This window comes from Pantherophis guttatus, chromosome 5, assembly GCF_059756535.1.
Source record: "Pantherophis guttatus breed Tessera chromosome 5, ASM5975653v1, whole genome shotgun sequence".
NCBI classification, from domain to species: domain Eukaryota; kingdom Metazoa; phylum Chordata; class Lepidosauria; order Squamata; family Colubridae; genus Pantherophis; species Pantherophis guttatus.
The window spans coordinates 46,650,766-46,672,386 of NC_142067.1; the positions used below are offsets into that span (position 1 = coordinate 46,650,766).

Below are 21,621 nucleotides of genomic sequence, written 5' to 3' on the forward strand. Positions count from 1 at the left end.
TAATAAAATTAGACTGAATTTGATAGGTTAAATTTGCCCTGTAGAGACCAATTTTGCAATTGGTCTGTGTTTTATTCTGTGTATTCAATATAAAGATATTTTAAAAATCAAATTGGATTTTTCACGAGAGCTTAATTCTTATGATGGGAAAGTGTTGATTTTCTAATTATGCATAAACAAGACTATTGCATATTTCATCCCAGAAAAAACTTTTTTTTTTAAAAAAAAAAACTAGTTTATAGGATTTTAAAAATACATTTAAATCTTTCAATTTATGTGAATTATGGGACAGCAACTAAATACCAGTTCTATGCCAGTAAGAAATGATATTACATTATTATAATACGTTGATATATAAAAGATAAGTTTCATATGTATATTAGTAAAACAGGTATTACAGATTATAGAGGAAGGGTGCATAGAAGTTTGCCTTTGCTTATATTGCTTATAGTAAAGTGCAATAAATTGTGGTTTTTGAATGGTAGAAAACATTTCTGTTCACATATTTAGTTTCCTATATACTTGCACGTCTCCCATAGTGATTTATGAATTAGCTTGCAACAGATTGAATTATTGTTGGTTTGCTGCTAATTTTGCTTAACAGAAAGAATGAATTTAAAGTAAACACTACAATTAATAATACCCCGTTTCCCCGAAAATAAGACATCCCCTGATAATATGTCCAATCAGGCTTTTGAGCGCATGGCAATAAGGCCAAGCGCTTATTTCAGGGTTCAAAAAAAATATAAGACAGGGTCTTATTTCTGGGGAAACACGGTATTATTTTCATAAGAAAGAATTCTTAAACTTGCGTTTTCAAGAAGGAAAATAGGTGTTTTCAGAAATAACATGATGGTGACGTACAGCTATGAGATAGTAAGCTCATATATTACAGAGACAGAGGTCATAGGAAAACCTAAACACAGTAAAAAGAGTTAGAAGAGAAAGAGAACTGATCTGATCTGATCTGAGATAGGAAGAAAGAACCAGAAAAGAGAAGATTAAAGCCGAATAGTTAAGCCAGAGCGCTGGCAGAGTTGAAAGTTTGGAGTACAGTAATTTTTTAGCAGCAGCATCAGTAACAACACTAGCAATACTGTGTTGACCAGCTAGCATCGGTAGCAAATTTGCCCACTTAGCAAAATGAGGTTCACAAAGGTCCCAATGGCAGCATAAGCAAATTCAACCAGTTGTATTACTTGCTTAATGCATGTGAGGGCACATTTAAGGCCTGATAATGGGAATATCATTATTTCCTATACAAAGGAAAAGGTAGCAAGGCAGAATAAAAAAAAATTACAAAGAACTAAATTACAAAGAAACATTTAGTGATTTTGGCATTCAGTTTTTGGCTGAATTATCATCAAGAATTCGAGACAGAACAATAAGTAAAATTTGGCAAGGGATCCTTCTAATCTTAGGCAGGAGGCTGTTCCAAAGTGCTGGAGTGGCCACTGAAAAGGTGCATGTCCAAGGTCCTATCAGGTGGCAACCTTTAAGCATGGAAACCTGGAATGTGCCAACCTAATGTAAACTAAGAGTGACGGAGATAATCTCAAGATGTCATGGTCCTGCAAGTAAACTGACCCTGTGCCATGTAGGGCTTTAAAGATGATAACCAGCTCCCTGAATTATACCCAAAATTAACTAAGAGCCAGTGCAGTTTATTCAGCGTTATTGCTAGGGTGAACTACGGACAGACAAAACCGTAAATTCCAGTCTATTCTGATCCAGCTACAGATTCCACTTGGTCTTCAAGGCCAGCCCCATGTAGATCAAGTTGCAATAATCTGAACAGGAGGTAACTATGTCACAGAAAGCTATCCATGAAATAGCTTGATGCTCAGTAGTAAGAATGGGACTGGGGGAGAGAAAATCAGAGTATGTGAAAGCCCCCAGTAATGAACATTTTTTCTCTTTTTAAGGAACAGCTGAAGTTATATACCTCAATGATTTGTGTCCTTAGATAAATGTGCAGTGCAGAGAGAGCATCAAAGCATCGCACACCCTGGATTTTAGAAGAGTTAATTTCCAAACTTTTAGAGAGCTACGATCCAGGATCCCATATACAAAATAAACAGATCTAAGTGAAATTAGAAGAGTTAGAAACTACTTAAAATAAAGATACTTAAAGTACAATTATATACCATTAAAAAAAAGAAAAAAAAAAGAAAAATATATTTTTTGGAAATTATTGTGAATGTATAGGGAGTTTGGGACTGAGTTTTGTATTAAATATATAAATATATGTGAAATAGATGGTGGAGGTAATTTGCAAGGATTAGGAGCTTTACCAGCAAGTATCTAATATCTGCAGAAAACAAATTAGGAAAACTAAAGTGGAAAACTCCAAAGCAGATTCTAGAAAACAAGGCCTGGATGACTATTAAAATAAGGGAATGTTCAAATGGACCTAGATAAAACAGTTGACAAAAGGACAGAGTGGCAATCCAAAATAAATATGGACAGAAATACAGAGATAAAATAAATAGGAACAATGTGCCAGGTACACATTGTTTCAACAGGGTATGAATTAGAAAGCTTGGTGTTTATTAGCCCCTAAGTATTATAATACTAATTCAGTTTCCTGGGACCAATACTGTTACAGTAAACTGAATCTTAGTGAACAAATATACTTGATAATCTCCATGTGATGCAAAGTAAATTGAAGAATTACTTGTCTGCTCTAATTCAGCAAATATTACAAGGGATTGTATGTTTTCCTCTATATGGGATTAATGCATGAAATATTAGTGTACAAGAGGGGAGATTATGGTAAATTAAGAATTACTGTTTGGTTGCAAATAAAACAGTGCACTCAATAGATTAGGACTACAAATTCAATGCATTTTTTCATTTATTCAAATTTTCTGCAGGAAGTAAACACTGAGAATTTAAAAAATTTCACACTGCCATATGTACAGTTTTGCGACATTACATGAATAAGTCATGTCTTAATAAAATGAGAATTTTTATTTTTTTTAATCAGTGAAAACTTCACAACAAAAAAGGCTGTATAAATTCCATAATTTGTATCTATGTCAATGCAAAACAAGGTTACATTATCTGAAAATACTGCAATAGAATTTCAGTGGCTTTAAATGGAATTAAAAACATAAACAATATTTGTGATTGGGGGCAAGAGAGGATATTTTTGTTTTAAAGAAGGTAGTTCTTTTTCCCCAGGCTCTTTCCTTTGAAGCACATTCTTTTACAAAGCTGAAATACCATAGCAGAAGTCATGTTCAGAAACAGAATACAGTGATGTTGGATAATCTGGTTTTAACAATTTTTGCCATTGCAGAGATGCACAGGGTCCCCCATGCATTTATCATGCAGCAATAATTACAATTTTAAATAAAACATTTCTATACATTCCTCCAGACTTGCACTGTATACATACATGCAAAATGTTAAACCTATGCAATAATATTTACATTTATTAATACATGGAATATACAGAACAAAATGATCAAAATGTTAATTTCTTTCCATTTGATATAATACAAAATATGTATTTTAAAGAAAACACTATTTACATCACAGTTTTTAGAAAAAAAATTAAACATGTTAAGAAGTCTACATATTTACATATGTATACATATATATAGATATAGATATAAAATATAACTTGCCAGTTTACTCAACTAAGATGCAGCAGAGAATTAACTGGTAATATTTTGCTCTCATTAGTGACAGTCCAGGGGGAAATGAAATATCAACAAAAAATTAAACACTTATTTCTTGTTATAGAAAAACATAAAGGTGGTTGAGCACACCTCAAAAATCAAGTATTTCTGATCTTGAGAAATTACAGTAGATTTCTGCTATTCATTAGATCAGCCTGGCCCTGAAAAAAAGGTGGTATTGCATTGAAACTCAGATTTCTTAAAGAAGTACATCTCTTTTCAGATTCACTTGGAAAACCTGAAAAAAGATTTGCCTATTTAGTGAATAAATGGAGGTGCTGCACTTGTGCAAAATCTGAGCAGTACTTATTTGCAGGTAAGCATGTATGTGATTCAGTTGTGCAAACCAAGATTATGAATAGTTACTTGGAAGTAAGCCCTATTATATTCATGGTGTCACAGCCAAGTGTGGAAAATAAAACATTTTTCCTAGTAAAATAGAATAAAAAATGTTGGGGATATCTCAATTTCTGTTTGCTTTTATATGATGGAAGAATGAGATAAATATTACTTATTACTTTTGTATTTTATGCTTTTGTATATATTTTATGCTTTTGTAACTGAATTTACGGAGGATTAGAGATCCAGATAGGATCCAAAAAAGAAATAAAAATAAAGAAACAGGAGTGGATAAACCCTAATTCCTAAAATAACTTTTAAAGTCAATTTACTGCTTTTTGTTTTTTAGCTCTCAGCCCTGAGGTCAGGGCTGAAAGTAAAGCACTTGTAGGAATATGTGCTTTTTCTTCAAATCAAACCTTTCTCTTCACTTAGCATCTAAATACTTAACTGCATTACACAAAACAAGTTCAGGCATGTGATCTACATAATTTAATTTTGATGCAATTCTAAGTTTTGCTCTGTCAAGGAAGTAAATTTAATTTAATTTAATTTAATTTAATATTTAAATTTATATACCGTCCTTCTCCTGAAGGACTCAGGGCGGTGAACAGCCAGAAGTAAAAAACATCAAATACAAAATATAAAAACAATTTAAAAATGAATTAAACAATTTGGCCCGACAGTTAAAATCCCCCATTAAAAATCCAAATTAAAATACACAATTGGAGAGATTAGGCCAGACTGACTTGATGAAATAAAAAGGTTTTGAGGGCCCGACGGAAAGTACGTAAGTCTGGAATCATCCGTATCTCCGGGGGGAGTGTGTTCCAGAGGGCAGGTGCTCCCACAGAGAAAGCTCTCCCCCTGGGGGCCGCCAGTCGGCATTGCTTGGCTGACAGCACCCGGAGGAGCCCCTCTCTGTGGGAGCGTACTGGCCGGTGGGAGGCTCTCGGTGGCAGAAGGCGGTCCTGTAAATATCCTGGCCCTAAGCCATGGAGCGCTCTAAAGGTGGTCACCAACACCTTGAATCGCACCCGGAGGATCACCGGAAGCCAATGCAGTTCACGCAGGGGAGGTTTTACATGGGAGCGCCATGACATGGGAGCTCCCATAATCACTTGCGCGGCCACATTCTGGACCAGCTGGAGCCTCCGGGTGCTCCTCAAGGGGAGCCCCATGTAGAAAGCATTGCAGTAGTCCAGGCGGGAAATGACGAGGGCATGAGTGACCGTGCGTAAGGAGTCCCGATCCAGAAAGGGATGCAACTGGCGAATCAGGCGAACCTGATAAAAAGCCCCCCTGGCCACGGCCATCACATGTTCTTCTAAAGACAGCCGTGCATCCAGGAGGACACCCAAGTTGCGAGCCCTCTCTGTGGGGGCCAGCGACTCGCCCCCAATAGTCAGAGATGGCACCAACTGACTATATTGGGATGCCGGAAGCCACAGCCACTTGGTCTTGGATGGGTTGAGCCTGTTTCTCCCCATCCAGATCCGTACGGCCACCAGGACATCACATCAAGAGCATCATTGGGGTGGTCCAGGGTAGAGATGTACAGCTGAGTGTCATCAGCATACTGATGGTACTTCACCCCGAAACCACGGATGATCTTACCCAGCAGCTTCACATAAATGTTGAACAGAAGGGGCGAGAGAACCAACCCCTGCGGCACCCCACATACATGGAACCTCGGGGTCGACCTCTGGCTCCCCATCAACACAAACTGCGACCGGTCAGAGAGGAAGGAGAACCACCACAACACAGTGACCCCCACACCTAACCCCTCCAACCGGTGCAGCATGATACCATGGTCGATGGTATCAAAAGCCGCTGAGAGATCTAACAGGACCAGGACAGAGGAACAGCCCTTGTCCCAAGCCCTCCAGAGATCATCAACCAATGCGACCAATGCCGTTTCCGTGCTGTGCCTAGGCCTGAGCCCGACTGGAACGGATCGAGATAGACTGCTTCATCCAGGTACTGGGGGAATTCGCACCACCACACTCTCAACAACCTTCGCCACAAAGTGAAGGTTGGAGACTGGATGATAATTTGCTAAAACAGCCAGGTCCAAGGAGGGCTTCTTGAGGAGAGGCCTCACCACCGCCTCTTTCAAGGAAGTGGGAAAGTAGCCCTCTCTCAAAGAAGCGTTAACAACCCCTTGGAGCCAGCCTCGTGTAACCTCCCGGGAAGCCAGCACCAGCCAGGAGGGACACAGGTCCAATAAACATGTGGCCGCGCTAAGTTTACCCAGAATCCTGTCCATGTCTTCAGGGGCACTAGGTCAAACTCCTCCCAGATAACACTCTCAAGACCTGTCTCCATCACCCCGCCTTTATCTACCCAGAGTCCACGCCTTCCCGAATTTGAACGACTTTGTCAGGCAGATACTTTGCCGTTTTTATCGCCACTAGGTAGGTCTTAATATGAGACCTTACCAGTGTTCGGTCGGATTAGGAAAGGCTAGCCCTCCAACTGCTCTCTAGGCGTCTTTTCCGGCTCTTCATCTCCCTCAGCTCCTCAGAGAACCAGGGAGCTAAGTGAGATCGGCGGCAGGTCAGAGGCTGCAAAGGCACGACATGGTCCAAAGCTCCAGCGGCCACTCTATCCCAGGCGGCCACCAGGTCTTCAGACGGGTCGTGAGCCAGAGCCTCAGGGAATGGCCCAAGCTCCGTCTGGAACCTACCAGGATCCATCAGGCGCCTGGGGCAGAACCACCTCGTCGGTTCTGCCTCCCTGCAGTGGGGTGTAGCGGTTTGAAGGTCAAGTTGAAGGAGAGAATGGTCAGACCATGACAAGGGTTTAATCACTACATCCCCCATATCTAAACCATTCAGCCACTGGCCAGAGATGAAAATCAAGTCCAGAGTGTGTCCCTCTATGTGTGTAGGGCCATGAACTAACTGGGTCAGGTCCATGGCCATCATGGAAGCCATGAACTCCCGAGCCGCCTCAGACATTTCACCGACGGTCGGCAGGTTGAAATCCCCCATAACCATAAGTCTGGTGTTGAGTTGAGTTGAGACATTAAATGTGGTATTTTGAGGTTTGCAGTTTAAATATTTCTAATTTTAGAAATATTTAGAAATGTCTAATATAAAATACTAATAATGCAATGCTAACTAATGATCATTATCAAAATAATACATGTGTGTGAGGTGCTGAAGTGGCAAGAAGTGCAAAGCAACTAAAGTATTATTAAAAACAATGCAAAAAAGGTTTTAGCCAGATTGTCATGCCTATTTGTTTGAGACCCAATAAACCAGTCAAGCCCATTAAACATGATCTCAAATATAACTTAATAGTTGAAAATTGACATTCTATATTAAAATGGCTGATTCTAAATGCTGTAAGGCAAAGTAACACATAAAAAACTGCTTCCCAACTGTATTTGAATAAAATCTTCTGAATTCAAAAGAAGTTATATTTGAGAATACATTATAAGATTGCACTATAATCGTGCATTAATTCATGTCTATTGAAACTTCTAAATCGTTCTATACATGAACAATTCCATGCATAGAAAATTCATTTTTGGTTATGTTTCACCTAGGCCAAAGTATGTATTGTTGAAAGTGGGAGAGAAGAGCCAATGGGCAAAAGCAAAAGACATTAAATTGAGAATAGCTAGAAAATATAAAGGAACAGCTTGGGAATACAGAGTAGGTAGGCAGGGGCACAGCTGTTGCCAATATCTTTGACCCAAAGATATTGGGTTTGCCTTTTCAAAAGGCAAGTGGACTTTGTTTTTTCTTGAAGTTTTGCTTCTCATCCAAGAAATTTCTTTAGTCTTCAACAAAACATCAAGAAAAACATTAAGTCCAGTTGCCTTTTGAAAAAGCACCTTTGGAACAAACATGACTGAGCATCTCCATAGATCGATATCCTTGAGTTCAACTCTGCCTATTCATTTAGTATGCCCACCCTCTGAATCTTCCCAGATCATCCTTTCACTAGCTCTCTTTAACTGCTACTGATGTACTTGCCTTCAAGCATAGCATAATGAGAACTAGAGAAAAGATGCTATAGGGAAGATTGGTAAATGACCTGCTGTACAGGGCATGTAGAAGATAAAGGAGAAATGTATTATTCCTCTTGTAAGAGACTTCCAGTCTTCAGTTTTGATGAAATCTACAACAACCAAAATATCCTGGGTTTCAGTTCTGCTGAATCACAACCACCTGTAATAATTCAGCAGAACTTCCAAGGCACAATGTATTTGTTCCATTTAATAACAAAACACATTGTCCATGTTTTACACACACAATAAACAATTTAATTTGATTGGGGTTTTTCCCCCACCTATAATGAGCATAGGACTTGAACTTCAATATTACACTTAGGAATTGAAGCAAGACTTATAATTTGCTGCTACTGCTATGGGTCATGTAATAGCTGTAATGAGGGTTAGGTGAAATTATGAAAATAAAGTTACTGATAGCACCTGGATATTATGCTAACTTCTCAAGGAATAATGGCAGTTTCTGGGAAACAATTGAATGATGTTATGCTATTTACATTTTATTCGTAATTATTTGATGGTATTCTGATTATTGTGGAAATAAATTTCTGGATTTTCAATTAGAGTAGCCTTCTCATTTACTCTCAGCATAACCTTTCAGGGTTGTTTTTTTTCCAGTTAAAATGTTATATATCCAATGATACGTACCTTTTTATATAAAAGTTTAGTCTGCCAATAATAATTATTACACACATATTTTCAACATAGCTGAACTTGCTGAGCTGACCTGCACTAGACTTGGCTTTTTGTCAAATGCAATTATACCCAAACCTGTGGAAGACTTGAATTGATCTGGATTTAATCATAATAAAATTTATATGCAAAAATTATATATAAAAGTACCAGTCTTGATATTTCAAAATCATATAGAATTTTAAACAATCCACCATTTTATTGGAACTAATCTAAATTTAAAAGTTATTTTTATTTAGCATTGTAATATGTTTAACATGTATTTCATGCCTAGAGGAATAAATTAAACCAGCAATTTTGAGGATAATACATTTATTAATGATGTTTCTTGCCACTTTCCCCTCTAGGTATCTGGAATTTCATGAATCAATAAAATAACATCTTTCACACTAGTAGATGCTTAGTTTATTTACTTTACAATATCTTCCAATTCTACATTCAAATTTAGAGTTTATTTATTTTAAGGCATTTAAATATTTAGATCATTAAGTTCTTCCAATTTACAATTCCTTTCTTACTGCTAGGATAGAAAAAGTTTAGAAATGATCATGAACTGGTTTAGATCATTTGGTAATTTATACATCTTTCATCTTAGCTATATAAATCTTTTATAGAATTCATGAAAAAAAGACCACAATGATAGATTGACTATCACAATTTTTTTTCTTTTTTTAAGCATGAGTCTGGAATCTTTCAGCTTTATTAATATGTTAATTTCCCTGGAAAATTTGAATAAATGTAAATAAATAAACAATTAAAAGTAGTGAAAGATTTATATTTTACTGCCAGTAATTTATGATTCAGCTTCATTATTTTTTTAAAGTCACAACCTAGATTTTAATTTATTTCAGCTGAGTATCTAGAAAAGGTAACTAAAGAAAAGACAGTATTTCTTGTGGTTCTGTCCAATTATGCAAACACAAATTACAAGCCATTTGGAAGCACTAGAAATTTCATTGTGTACAATTCTCTAGTTAACACTGATAAGTATTACAAAAACAAGAAATAAATGACTTGGCCTGGATGATGATCCATTTATATATATAAAAATATTCTTCACATTTTATAAATGAGCAGACAATACAAGATGGTAGTAGCCCAGTTGTGAGAGAAGAGAAAATATATGTTGAAGATGCCCTTCTACCTTATATTTAAATAATACTGCATTACATGCGTAACAACAGTATCTCCAAATGTTCCTGTTTTACATATCTTACTACAGTTGCTTTTGTCTCTATAGTTTTCCTACACTCCTCCAGGTACATGTGATCCTCCAAATCACATACAGCTTTTTGAAGTGTCTGTGATTTATCACTTTCATGGTTTTGAAACATGTAAGGAAAATATTATGGGTTTACATAAGCACATAGTTATGTGCAAGGACAGTAATAGCAGTTACTCACTGAGTACAATCCAGCTGCAAATTACTCATGGACATTTATATAATTAACAAGTCGTGATGACATGTATTGTGATAAATTTCCAGTAAAGCAAAAATAAAGAACAAAAGCTGTATGCATCTTAAATATCAGCAAAAAAACCTCATCAAATAAAACCATAGCTATACCATGCTCTTCTCAAATCATGCTAGATTTACATTATTTTATTCAAATAAAATATTCAAACTTGATTGTAAACTCTTTGTAAGATTTTAACCTATTCAGGTTCTTTTTTTATTGTTAATACCTTTTCTAAGAGTCCATATACTTCTCTGTTGTGTTGAATGGACACCCTATTATTTGAATGGCTGCTGTATGCATTTCTTCTATTAGGAAATGTTTTACATTCTCTGACAGGAGACAACTCTTTCTTCATTGTGACAGATGAATTTTCTATAAATGATTTATCTCTCCAAGCATCTTTGCTATGGGTTTCCTGAATATTAATAGGGTTTCCCCCCTTTTGTAACATGTAATATAATATTGGATTAGTTTGGGTCAGTCTTGGGGAGTCTCTCTCAAGGTCATTTTTGTCAGAATCAGTGATGACCCATTTTAGAGGTCCCCTTTCATTAGGTATATGACAAATGCTAAACTGGTCACATTCTGGCTTTGATGATACTGTGCCTCCCAAATGTTCAGTGAAGGGAGAGCTGGCAGGACTCTTCATAGCAACTGAATATTGAAATGTCTGGTAGTCCAAGCAATTGCTTGGTTGTCCGGGGTTCCCTATGAGAGTATGCACAGGAGAAACATTGAATTCAGCCTTGTCATTATTTGTTAGGTTATGTTTGCTTCCTTTCTTTTTGCCATCTGTTACTAATAAATTATTTCTATGCTGAGACATATCTTTTTCACAATTTTCTGATAGAAGCAGTTGTTTTAGCACATTAAATCCTTTACTTTCTCTAGACCAACTTCTGTTTTCACTTTCATTATTTGACCCATAACCTGAAGAATATTTTATTTCAAAATCAGTTTTGATGAATTTAGATTCTTTTTGGTTAAGACAGCTGCCATACAAAGAATCTGTAGTAGACTTGTGATTGTTTGTGACATCAGATATTCTACATTTATTACTTTTTAGTATTTTTAAAGGACCTTCTAAAGAATCAGAATGCAATTTTCTCTTTTTGGGGAGCATACTGTGATTTTTTGATTCCACAAAACTCTGTTCATGGTTTGTCCTGTCCAGGATATCTGCAGAGCAGCCATCTTGACTCTGTCTCAGCAATCGACTTAGAAGTCCATTCTTCGAAAAGGAAAAGTCTTGAGATGTAAGAGACTGGGACTGAAATTCTTCTGATGCTGGAGAAATAGCTATATTTCTCTCTAAAGAATGAGCCATTTCCGGAAATTTCTTATTAACATTTTCAGTTATTTGTTGAGCATTTGAATTCTGAAGGGCACTGGATTCTTCCTCAGAAGGCTCAGCTTTTATTTTTACAGTTAGTATTTGTTCATTCAAAACTTTTTCTGTTGGATCTTGTAAACTCTCTTCTTTTAAAAATATTTTTTCCTTTGTTTCATTCATATTTTTGTTGGCGGTTCCCAGAAGTAACTGGAGCACGGTGCGTCGTTCTAGCAGATTTTGGATTTCTGAACTGGGCAGTTTTTGTTCTCCTGGGAGAAACTGATTAGTGAGCATTCTGTTTTTTTCAAGTGTACATGATGTGTTATGAAGCAGGGAAGTATTTAGTCCATCTATCAATCCTACTGGTTTCTCAGTGTTAAGAGTCATCACTTGTTTGCTTGCTTGTCTTTGGTTATCCACTGACATGGAAGACTGCATCCCACATTGAGCTAAGTTTTGCAATAGTTTACTTGCACTGAAAGATGAAGGTGTTTGTAAAGTTTCTTTTTTATTCTGTTTACTTCCATGAAGTTCTTTGTGAATAGTAAGATCTATCAAGTGCTTAGAAGCTGGATTAGTTAGTCTCTCAGGCTGTATGATGCAAGTATATGGCGGAGAATTACATTTTATCATTAAAGGAGAATTGTGTGAAAGGTTGATAGGTGAATCTGCTTTTGTAGAAGTTTGCAAAGGAGGAGTATGTATTGGAATTATTCGATTAGTATTAGAGGATTCAGTAATAGGACTTCTGTTACTCATTGAAAAATTAAATTTCGCCACATCAGTTGGACCTAATGTTCCTTCGGTTTCTTTAACTTTAGGTGAGTTTTCTTCTTCCTTATGACCAAGTAGCAATTGCAGTAAAGTTACTTTTTGATGTGGATTCAATTTTGTATTTTTAGAAGGATCCTTTTCTTCTATGGTTTCCAGACATGGGACTTTTGATTCCCAACCATGAAACAAGGATTGAGTTAAATTGTCTAGAGAAGCTGTCTGCCCTGAATCTTGAGTATTTGTTTTTTGTTTGAAAGACAAATCTATAGGAAGACAATTTGAATGGGAACTCTCATCATCACTACTATCATCTTCTGTAAAACTTGGGTTGTTGTCAGAGTATTCATCAACAGTAGTTGGTGTACTGCTTTCCTCAAAAACACTGGACCTGTCATTTTGTTCATATCGTTTGGTCTGCTTAGTAGTACTATGATTTTTCAAGAGGTGCAAAAGTAAACTACTGTTAGTAGGTGGTTTCATATGACTTTTTTCTGTTTTGTAGTTTATAATTTTTGGAGATGAATGAATTATGCCCATATGACTTTGAAAATTTGTGATATTGCTTTTATTGGTTATTGTTTTGTTTGAACATCTTGCCTGACCATTCAAATGGCTTTCCATTCCTTTTGATAGTTTAAAATGACCAACATCTTTTGGAGGAACAGTTTCTTTTAATCTTGCCATAGCAGAAAGTCTCTCACTTGCGATTTGATTGGCATTTTGTGCTTTTAGAGCATGTTCCCTGGAATACTGCTGCAAGTGTGCTTCACTTGAAAGAAGCAAAGCAAGTTGGCTGCAGGCAACACTTGGCTTAGGGGATGCAGCAGGACTAGATCTTTTTTCTACCATGCTTGCAACAGCTTGTAATCTTGCAGCACAAGAAAGTGATTCATTCATTGCTTTTGAACCACTCTGTCCTGAATGTGTAGATTCTTTAAACCGATCTTGAACTAGGTTTGTTGTTAGCTCTGGCAGACCAGGCTCCAGTTTTTCATCTTTCAATTTGTTTTTCTTTAGCAAAGTCTTCAAGTGACTGGATGCAACACCATAGCACCTCAAGTCTTTCTCTACCTGCGAGGAATCATTGCTGAGCGAATATCCTTGCTCTTTAAGGCTCTGCCTAATTTGTTGTGACAAAGCAACACTCTGCAACCTAGAGCTAAATGACTGTAGTAAGGAAGCCAGCAATGTGCTATCTTGCTTGCTTTTAGGCACATTTTCAACCATGCCAGCCAACACCACTTCTTTTTTCTCATTTATATCCACAAGAGAATCAGACAATCGCCCTTTGTTTTCAGCGTTCCAGTCTTCAGAAGACTGTAGCAATCTTGCCTTTTTATGATGCAACATGCCAGAATTTCTATATGTATGCGTGTTAGGTACACCATCTCTCTGACAGCTGGGAGATGCATTTCCAGAAACACTGAAATTTTGATCTTCAGCATTACCAGTAGGCTTTTTGTCATCCACAGAACCCGAACCTCCGGCTGTCTGATGCATTAGTAATCCCTCTAAGTAAGTTAGAACAATGGAATCCTGGTGCATCTCAGAGACAAGATCTTCTCCATGAGTCATGTTCAATACAAGTATCCACAAAAGCTCTCTTTTTATTCTACTTAGGATCTAGTGTATTATATGTGAACTGAAATTTAGCTCAACAAATAAATGTATACATTTTTTCCAAATCTGATGCAAGACAGATGCAATAATCTTTTGCAGGTCTTTCCATTAAGTATTTGTAGAAGAGGCAATGTTCCATTTTCTCTGTTTTAATATACACCATTTATGATGTCAAGGGACTATTTAAAATATGGTGCCAGGTTAGAAATGTTTTTTTAGGGATTGACAATATTGTTTTCCATCTTCTTTCATCATATTACAAACACTGGATTCCTGTAAAATAAAAAGAAATAAAATATGAAGCCAAATCAGAAAATAAATTACGTTTCATACAAACAGGTGTATTTCAAGATTCTATGTACAATTTCAGGTAAACCTTCCCAGGGTGGATAAAAATCAATGATTTTTTTAAAAAAATCAAAAAAATCAGATTTTTTTGATTTAAATCGGATTTTTTTGATTTTTATCGAATTTATTTTAATAAAAAACTTTTGGGGTAAAAATCTATTGTAAGATAGTTTTCTATTTAAGATACATAAATAATTTAGTTTATTCAGCATGAAATGGAGCTTAATTATGTAGCATGAGGCTGTATATTCTGCAACACTGGGACTATCGGTGAGTCAACAGTGGGTCAAAGGAGTAGCAGAGATGACAGTTGCTCTTTAAAAATTATGATTTAAATCGAGTTGATTTAAATCAAGCCTTTTTACTAGTGATTTAAATCATGATTTAAATTGTGATTTAAATCAACTTGATTTAAATCAAATCCACCCTGAACCTTCCTATATAATTTTATTATCTTTCATTTCATTTTGAAGAGCACTGAAAGCTGCAATAGCTCTGGAATGCAATTGTGTGGGCAACTGATGAGTGGTTCCATAGTCCTAATAAATCGATCAATACTCTTTAAAAAAAATATTGATAAGTATTTCTATTAGATTGATGAGAAATTTAGAAAAGTTGTAGATTGACCATTTATACAAGTTTGGAAATGATAATACTTCTAGTTTTTTGATTAATAGGTTTTGTAGGTATATAATAATAATTCTGTGAAGTTCAAAGAAAGTTATGGGTTTCTTTTTTTAATGGATCATTATTCCACAAATAAATAAGTAATAAACAAGACATGGTAGAAGTAGACATAACAGCAATACATGCAAAGTAAACTTTCACTTTTGGGGAAAGAGAAATAACATATGAAGTAGCATGCTTAATAGTCATAATGCAGGTAGTATCAATTTATGGCTGATTGCTTAATGACCATTCAAAATTATGATGGTCTCAGAACAAGTTATTATTATTATTATTATTTATTTATTTGCCGCCCATTTCACCACAAGGTGACTCCGGACAGTTTACAATGTTAAAAAGAATCAAACATAGAAAAACATGTATGTAAGAACAATAAAACAGTATAAAAATACAAATTATCAACTGTAACTAAAAGATGGGGAAGGAAGGGATTAGGATGAGTGGGTGGGGGAGATGGGCTCTGTTACTAATTTATCAACCACCTCCAGTATGATGCTTCTTCAGTTTTTTATGGCTTGTAAAGCACTTCTGGCCATCATAAAATGTTGTGCACCTCCACCCTATGGTAATCTGACCATATTTTTTGACTGGTTGCAGGATTCTGTGGTGACGTGGCTGCAATTTGCAACTTTTTTTTGTTGTTTCTGACATTTTTTTGCCAGTTTCCAGCAAAAGAAAAAAAGCCATTTGTAAAAATATGTTTGCAATTACAACTGTGATATTCATTTAATGACCATAGATTTGCTTAACTATTGCAGTGATTTGCTTAACAACCACCACAAAAAATGTAAAATCAGGTCCAGTCATATGGGTGCCTTGATTTACAACTTAATAACTTATACCTGGAAATCAAGTCACAACTGTGGTCATAAATCAAGGACTACCTGTAGATGCTGGGGTGAGGGAATTCATGAGAAATGAAAGACATTTAAGCTTTTTAAGGTACTCGAAGAAAGTTAACTACTATTCACTCTCCCATGTGGGAATTAATTAGATTGTTGGATGAAGCATTAATTGGGCTTCCAAACTCTAGGCAGTTTAGAGGAAATCATCAATGTGCCTAATTTTAAAAAATTATATTAGAAAGAAAAAAAGATACCCAACTGCAAGAAATCAATGGGAATGCTAGGAAACAGATTTTTGTAAAATTCTCCATATTAAGAATTTTTTTTCCACAGGAAGAAAAAAATATCTGTACTCTCATCACAGATCCTCAAACTTTACTAATTGTAGGAAAAACAGTTTCAAAAATAGTAAAAAATAGTAAAATCCTAATTTTAACTTAAATTACTACAAATAGAACTCTAGGTCTGTCATGAACAAATGTTCTATTCATTAATTATTGTATTAAAATTATAATTACAATTGTATACAGATATGTAATGCCAACAGAACATACAGATATGTAATGCCAACAGAAGATATATCTAATCCATCATAGATGAAACATATTATAATGTCATCACTATTAGCTATAATAAAGTCCATTCTTAAATATAATTGCATATTATTATGCTACTGTACATATAATAGTATAATAAATGTAGTAGCATAATAAATGGTTCAAACAATACGGGATAAATTATAATTATATGGAGCATAATAATATGCTTACTTCCACTTTAAAACTGTGTTTTCTAAAATGTTTTATAGATGGCATATGCCCCCTGAGAAACTGGCAAAAATGTTTAAAGATAAATCAGCTAAATGTTGAAAATGTCACCAGTTACCAGGATCTTATTATCATATATGATGGACATGTCCAGAAGCTAAAAACTATTGGAATAAAATTAAGACATGGTTGGAAGAAATGATACAACAACGTATTGATTTAAAACCAGAGCTGTTCCTACTGGGTATCCATCCAGAGAAAATTAGCAAAGAAACTATTTATTTGATTATACATGTAATAACAGCTACAAGGATTGTTTTTGCAGAAAATTGGAAAGCAGAGAAAATACCTTTGGAAGGAGAAGTAATTTAAAAAAAATTTAGACTGTGCAGAAATGAATAGATTAACTTTGATGATCAAAGAAAGAGAGGATTTAGAATATTTTAAGATATGGGGTCAATTTTACCATTGGTTAGAAAAGAGATATAGATAAGCAAACTAATAGTTATGTAAGAAAATGGTATAATTAGAATACTGAACTTTTGGAGAAATGCTGTAATAGATTTGGTGAAAATGAAGACAGAAGAAACAACAAAAAGATGAAGCCATGAAGAAAACACTGAGATGTCGCATGGAAGGAATACTGATGTATTAAATGTTTTTTTGTGTATAATTTTTTTTAAAAAAAGTTGTGTTTTCTAGTACAAGAAAGATACAAAATTTAGTAAGTAATCAGAATTGAAAGAATATATAATTAGAATGAGCCTACTTAAACATTTAAGCACTTTTGGTCAGACAGTGGACAACAGGAGAGCCTGGCATACTATATACCGGGGGTATATAGTATGCCACAGCCCACTACCGGGCTTTGAGACGTTCAGAATCGGGCCACAGAATTGGCAGGCAAGCATGTGCACATCCCCACTTGCATGAGTAATAAGCAAGCACCTGCACATTTATTCCATTGTGCAAGCTGCCAATGCACATGCCTGCCACTCACATGGAATTATCCTTCCCCTCTCCGCCAGTCCATGAAGCCAAAAAGGTTGGGGAATGCCACAGAGTTGTGAAAAGTTGGATACAATTTAGCAACTAAACAACAACACTTAAGCAATACCTAACTTAAAAGCAAACAAGAGAGACTAAAGTTGAAAAAGGTTCTTAATTACTATACTGTTTTTTAAAAAATGTATCAATTTATTAGAGCTTAATGGTAGCCTTGTGATTTTAAGTTGTCTAAATCTGAAAGAACCCCTTTATCTATATTTAGATTTTGAAATTATCTTTGTTTCCTTAAAAAAAAAAAGCCAAATGCTCAATATTCAGCTGGATAGTTCAATAAAGATGTGTTCTCAATTTTACTTGGCTTCCTTGAAAATCATTTATGAGTAGATGTTGTGCACCTAAGGTTCATTAATTAGAGGATTATTTTTATACTATAATTTTTGTCTTGTTCTCAACAGTCAGCCTGTTTTGATCTCTTTAACACCTAGACATAACATATTATTTACCCGTATTTTTCGGAGTATAAAATGCCCCTTAGTTTTTGGGGAGAAAATGGGGGAGGGATTCTGCCTCTGCCTACCAGGTATTCATCTGGCTAGCATCCTTAGCCTTGACAGCTTCAGCACATTAGTTTGCTGGTTCTGAGCGGGCTGATAAGCTGCTTCAAAAGCAGAGTTGATCATCAGAGGGAGCTCCAGTGAGTAAAGCAGGCGAAGCATGGAAGTGGTAAGACAAGGCAGCAGCTGTTCCGGGTTGCCATTTTGGGCTCTGTGCCTCGTGTTTTCAGCCTCCAAACACTCCATTTGAGAGGCATTTATTGCTGTGGGGATCACCAAAGCACATCACTGCCGATCGCCGCCCAAATATGCGACACATAGAGGCCAAAAATGGCGCATGTGGAGGCCTAAAATGTGATGCACAGAGGCCGAAAATGTGATGCATGGAGGCGGTGATCAGCAGCGATGTGCTTTGGCGATTCCCGCAGCCTTGAACAGCTCTCAAACAGAGTGTTTGTAGGCTGAAAACGTGAGGCATGGAGCCCAAAAATGCAAGCCATTGTCTCTGGCAATCTCTGCAGCCAGAAAGGGGACACGTGGAGGCCGAAGGGTGGGGGCCAGCAGGTGGGCGGGGCTACATTGAGTATAAAACACACCCAAATTTTCAGGGGGGGAAGTGCGTCTCACACTCTGAAAAATACAGTATATTCTAAAAACTTCAACAAGTTATTAAAAGGTTTTTATGGGAAAGATAAACATCTTAATTTTATCTTAATTATTACTAAATTGATCATGGAAATTACAACATTCCTGATTTTTAGTTTTACCATTTTGAATTCCATTTCTATTTTTTAGTTGTTTTGTCATAATGTTACTGTATTTACAGCATTATAGTCTATAAGGAATATTTGGAAGGAAGTGTAATTCTGACTTTTATTTACATGATAATCTTATAGTATAAGAAACTTTGAATCCTCACAGGGGGATGTTTTATGGTAAAATTCATGAACTAGTAGGAATGAAATACTTTAGATCACCTAATGGGCAAACAAGTTTGAGATTTTTATTTATCACAAGAGCAATTTGGAAAATCCAAAACCAAATGAAAGTGTATACAAATAAAGCAAGCTTATCCAGATTCTTTAGCTGTTGTGAGTTTCTAACTGGAACAGAAATTTGTCCTAGGTTATTACAAATTTACAATATTTAAAAATTAAAATATATTATTAAGGGCATTATTAATTTGGAATGAGTTCTCATCACATGTCTTAAAGAATATTAAATCTAATTATTGTATTAAGAAGATTTTTATTTCAAGAATGCATCAGATAATGTTTTGATTGAGTACAAATACACTGCAGCAACTTGGAACACCAGAAAAGGGAAACAAACAGCCCATATATCATTTTCCAAAAAAATGGATAGCCATTACATCACAAGCAACACAAACTATGAAAATGAGAACGTGACTATATATCAAAAATATCTCAGAAACAACTAACAGACTATTACAACCACACATCACTGTAGTAATCAAACAAAATAAAATCCTCCAAAATATCTTAAATAAACTAAACCCTAGAAGTCCAATAAGAAACCATAGAAGTCATCTACAGTATAAGAACCGTAAAAACCACTGTGTAACACTGGCAGGCATGAACAGTAGCTAGCAGGAAGAAGACACAATGAAAGCCTTAATTTCAGAACACATGACTAAAACACAATTTCAACTAGGAAACAGTATCTTAGATCAAGCAAAATTGAAAAATATTAGAGAATTCCTGAAAGCTTGGTATTCGGATAAAATAGTTGTCAATAGACACAGAAATAAACCATATTTACATACCATTCAAAACAGACAACAAAAGTTAAAAAGGAAACGACAGAGCACATCCCCCCAGCAGATAAACAGAGAATAACACAAGACAATAAAGCAGGAAGCAGTGCCCTAATCAAGGTACAGTAGCCAAACTACTGTACATAAATATGGATTAAAAATTACACTGACTACCACTGATGTTACCTAGTTGATTAATGAAATGACCAGAGGAAGATGAAACCTCACATATTGGCTTTGCCTCTAGAAAGTGGTTTAAAGACGTGATATAACTCTGAACTGCAATTCAACAACCTGGGATCTATCACCGGTTGCATCATCAAATATGGGAATAGCAAAAATGACTTATGAACAGTCTCTTTATTGATGTAATGGAGAGACTAATGAATATTACTCCTCATTTGATCTATAAGTGCATATATTAAAAATCTGGAAATTTACATAATGCATACTAAAGGTTAATCACTAATACTTATACTAAATCAAAACTGAATGAAATGTGAAAAATACATTTTTATTTCACAATGTTTCTACGTACTACTGAAAAAACAAGCAAACTTAGAACAAATGTATAAACTTAGTGAAAACTGCTTATACAGTCATGCATATGAGATGGGTAATCACATAAAAAATCTTTTATGAAATCAATTTAGTAAATATTTTACTAAATTGAGTAAACCACTGTACTACCAAGGAGCCTTGGTAGTACAGTGGTTTAAAGCACCCTATTATTAACACAGCTGCCTGCAATTACTGCAGGTTCGAATCTTACCAGGCTCAAGGTTGACTCAGCCTTCCATCCTTTCTAAGGTAGGTTAAATGAGGACCCAGTTTGTGGGGGAATAAGCTGACTTTGTATAAATATACAAAAGTATGAAGGCTATTGCTTAACACATTGTAAGCCGCCCTGAGTCTCCGGAGAAGGGCAGCATATAAATCAAATTTTAAAAAAATGAAAATAATTTGATAACAATAAAACTAAGCTTTAATTTTCTTTATATATTTATATTTTCTTGCAGCACCAAAGTTGATTATTTAACATATAATAAATCTACAGCAACAATCACAGTAACAACTAAATGATAATGAAATCTTTTAACAGTTTCCCAATTTTATAACTGAGTACTCAACACTTCACTTTTCCTAATTATTAAAGAAGCTGTGAAAATGCCCATTTAAAGGAAATCCTCACTTGCTCTCTTTATACACCAGACATATACATATTTTTTTTCATTAGAGAAAATATAAATTTTGAAAAGAGAAATAATTTTTAGTGGCATGTTTTTTAAACAACACTTATTCAAAATCTGAAAGTATAATGATTTTCAATTTTTTTTTCAGGCAGGGGCTTTCCCATACATGTTTAGGTTTTTAAAAGATTAAACATACAAATATTGGACTTTGCAAAAGCAGGATAGGAACACTATTGGTGCCTTTGAATTCTGGTGTTGGAGAACACTCCTAAGAATACTATGGAAAGTCAAGGAAACAAACGACTCATCAAATAAATCAATCCAGAGTTCTCACTTGAGGCACAAATGAACAGACTCAAATTGTCCTACTTTAGATACATTATATAAAGAATTATTTTTATGGAGAAGACAGTAATGATGGGAAGGAAAGAAGGAAAGAAAAGAGGATGACCAGAAGGAAGGTGAATAGACTCAGTTACTGTAACTATAAGTGCACTATTGAAAGAACTA

The 21,621-nt window shown here is 35.4% G+C and overlaps 1 protein-coding gene across 2 annotated transcripts in view; it reads right to left on the reverse strand.

The window, feature by feature from the left end:
* Nucleotides 1-2,839: 2,839 nt before the first annotated feature.
* Nucleotides 2,840-21,621, reverse strand: part of NRIP1 (nuclear receptor interacting protein 1) — a 77,873-nt gene continuing 59,091 nt past the window's right edge. For both annotated transcript variants that reach the window (XM_034423080.3, XM_034423152.3), the window contains exon 2: nt 2,840-14,205. In XM_034423080.3, coding sequence (XP_034278971.1) covers nt 10,402-13,887 — 3,486 coding nt within the window. In that variant the 5' untranslated portion in view covers nt 13,888-14,205 and the 3' untranslated portion in view covers nt 2,840-10,401. The remainder of the gene's footprint in view (nt 14,206-21,621) is intronic.